Source organism: Sinocyclocheilus anshuiensis, unplaced genomic scaffold (genome assembly GCF_001515605.1).
Source record: "Sinocyclocheilus anshuiensis isolate Anshui unplaced genomic scaffold, SAMN03320099.WGS_v1.1 scaffold1943, whole genome shotgun sequence".
Lineage (NCBI taxonomy): Eukaryota > Metazoa > Chordata > Actinopteri > Cypriniformes > Cyprinidae > Sinocyclocheilus > Sinocyclocheilus anshuiensis.
This window is the reverse complement of record NW_015549679.1, coordinates 25,351-28,197: the sequence shown is the minus strand read 5'-3', so window position 1 is coordinate 28,197 and position 2,847 is coordinate 25,351. Positions and strand designations below refer to the sequence as shown.

Below are 2,847 nucleotides of genomic sequence, written 5' to 3'. Positions count from 1 at the left end.
CCCCTTCCTCTTCTCATTGAAGACATGCGATGCAGTCCTAAACAGTCTCTCGCTGTCGGTGCTTGTAATGATTTTTGCGTCTTTCTCCAACAGTTTAAATGCTTCCACACTGCTGACATGTGTGCTGCATAATAAAGAGTGTGCGACTCTCACTCGACGCTGGTTGCTATTTGATCGCGTCATATCATTGTTCGGTACAATTTATTCGGCCTTTTCGCTTATTCGGTTGCCGAAATAACATACAAGAACTTAGCTCAGAGTAATAAATTATCTTTGCCCTAAACATACATCTCTGCTGGCCTGGAGAGGTCCATGCTCCTGTCTGAAGTGCATATAGCCTATCTGTAGTACATATGGCGTTCAGACAGCAAGCCTCAAAGCCTGAGTGCAGACACTGCACATCAAATGTGGGGGTCACATTCTCCATCTCTACTAAGGCCCAGTATGTAACTCCCTGCAGCACTGACTTCCCTCAGCTGTGACCATGGCCTCGCTTTTCCCACACAAGCACATAATGAAACAAAAACGTGTTTATCTCTCTCTCTCTCTCTCCTGCGGTGATGAGAAACCGCTATATCACGTAACATTAGTATCGGATATTAACGAGCATGACACTCCTGATCAACGCTAATTAGTTTCTGTTGCTGGTAAGTATCAATACTCCAATACTAGATGACCAATACTAGCTTTGCTATTGCCTGATTACATATCGTTAGCTAACGTGTGTATATCTGTAAGCTAACACTGGTCTCTCACCAAGACACCTGCCCTGTTCTCCTCACACAACTCAATTTGTCTCCTAATACTAATACTCTAATACTGGCCTGTCCCTGCTCTCTTGGCTGCATAGCAGGCTCATAATTGTATCTGTGGTCCGTCATACTAGTGTAAAAAAAAAATTCCTCAGCGTCCGAACTGTCATTGCGAACCATTGTTTTCCTATGGTTAAAATGGACCGCTCTCCCTCTCGTAACGTCACTTCCGGTTTTGGCGGTTTTCAGATGCGGAAGTAAAATTCTCACAAAAACGACTCCAGAAGCCTTAATAGTGTATTTTAAGGTATATTTTAAAGAAAATCTAGTTCCTACATTATTTTTCAATACATCGACTCACTGGGGTCTCTAACCTGGAATATGCCCTTTAATATATATTAATATAAAAATTAATCATAACAATTACGTAGATCTCTTGCCACAATGCTGGGTCGGGCATCAATCTGCCTCCTCATCTCCTCCATGAGCTCATCTTGGTACGCTGTGAGCAGTGAGATGGGACTGGGGGGGTTGGACATCCCCAACTCTTCCATATTGTGAACATCCAGCCTAGAGAAACCTTTATTAACAGGTACCCTCTGTGAGAAGGGTTTGTCCCAGAAGCGCCGCATCTTTGTGACACATGCTGGAACGGCTGGTATCAGTTGCTTGACTGGGGAAGTGTGCAATCTGTGCATCTCATCCATGAACTCTCCCCAGCAGCACCGGACCTGAGGAGCAACCTTGGCCATTTCCATGGGAGGCGCAGAAAGACTCGGGTCCCCTTTACACGCAGCCGAGACTCATACTCGTCGCTCTAGAACCCTTAATGGGAACTGAGAGCAGTGCGGGCAGCACTCGGGATTAGCGAGCGCAACCTGTGCGTGTCTTAGGGCTGTGACGGTCGCCGTGACAACCGCGTCACCGCAGTGGTCGCTTGCCACCGTGGTTGTCTACTGCCACCGGTGGTAGTGCACGTGACGTCACGCACTCTATAACAAGCATAATATGAAGTTTTGTATACAAGTGTAATAACAGTAGCGGAACAGTGAACCGTGTCTACACCGGACGCGACACGCGTCGCAACAGGTTGAGTCTGTCTAGTGTCTACACAGGACATTTGAACTCTGTGTCAGTACCTCATAAATAGAACGAGGCAGTTTACTGTCGGGGATTTGTCATGTCGTGTCGCATCCAGTGTAGCATCACTGATTATAATGAGTTTTATAGTATTTTGTAGCGCCGCGCAGCTCGCGTCCTGTAGACAGGGTGTATTTAACTTTCTTATTTAGGCTACGTTCTTGTTTAACTGTATTATTTCTTTGGTATTTATTTTAGTGTTTTGCAGGCTGCGTATTCACTGACTGAAGTGCTAAAATAAACACGAGCTGACGAGTTAAATCGGGTGTGTTAGATGAGTGAGACAGTGCTGGGCTGCTCCAGGACAGTTTTGAAAACCATTTCAGAGACATGTTCTTAAATGTGACTCGTATAAAATATATTACATGCATGCACAGTTTTAAGGCAGCTTTAATCGCCTTTTTGGTAACTTCATGACTTAACTGACCACGGCATTGCATGCACGTAGTTTATTTCGCGCTTTGATATGAAAGAATACAGGCTACAGCGCGCCGCCGGTGCCTTTGTGCATGCAATTGAAGAGCATGCGCTTCGAGCACAGTACCGTTTCCGTGCTTGCTTGGCACAGAAGCATAGCCGCGGGAACGTATATTGAGCTGGGGGGACCAAAAGGGTCTGGCTGCAGCTTGGCGCTTGCACTCTCAGACGTGAATTCTCAGGCTTGCACTTTGACACTTGCACTTCCGCTAGTGACGTCACTTGCAGTCTTTTTTATTTTGTTCTATTTATTGATTACTTTTTGTTTGAATCTCTCAAAATTTTACAACAGTAGCCAGGTGGTGAAGACAAGAAAAAATAAACTAAATTACAATGTCACTTGCAATTGTCACTTGCACTCTCCGCTATCTGCGGCGTCACTTGCAATCCACACAAATCGTGCGTGTTGCCAATGGAGGCAAGACGCTGTGGTGATTAAACGATTAAAACTAATTTAGTACCATAACATACAGGGTCC

General features: G+C 45.2%; 1 protein-coding gene across 1 annotated transcript in view; it reads right to left on the bottom strand.

Annotated features, from left to right (window-relative positions):
- LOC107660368 (uncharacterized) overlaps nt 1–1,504 on the bottom strand; it is a 28,973-nt gene extending 27,469 nt beyond the window's left edge. Inside the window, exon 1 of the mRNA XM_016449635.1 lies at nt 1,180–1,504. Within this exon, the coding sequence (XP_016305121.1) occupies nt 1,180–1,504 (325 nt within the window). The remainder of the gene's footprint in view (nt 1–1,179) is intronic.
- Between the last annotated feature and the right edge of the window lie 1,343 nt (nt 1,505–2,847).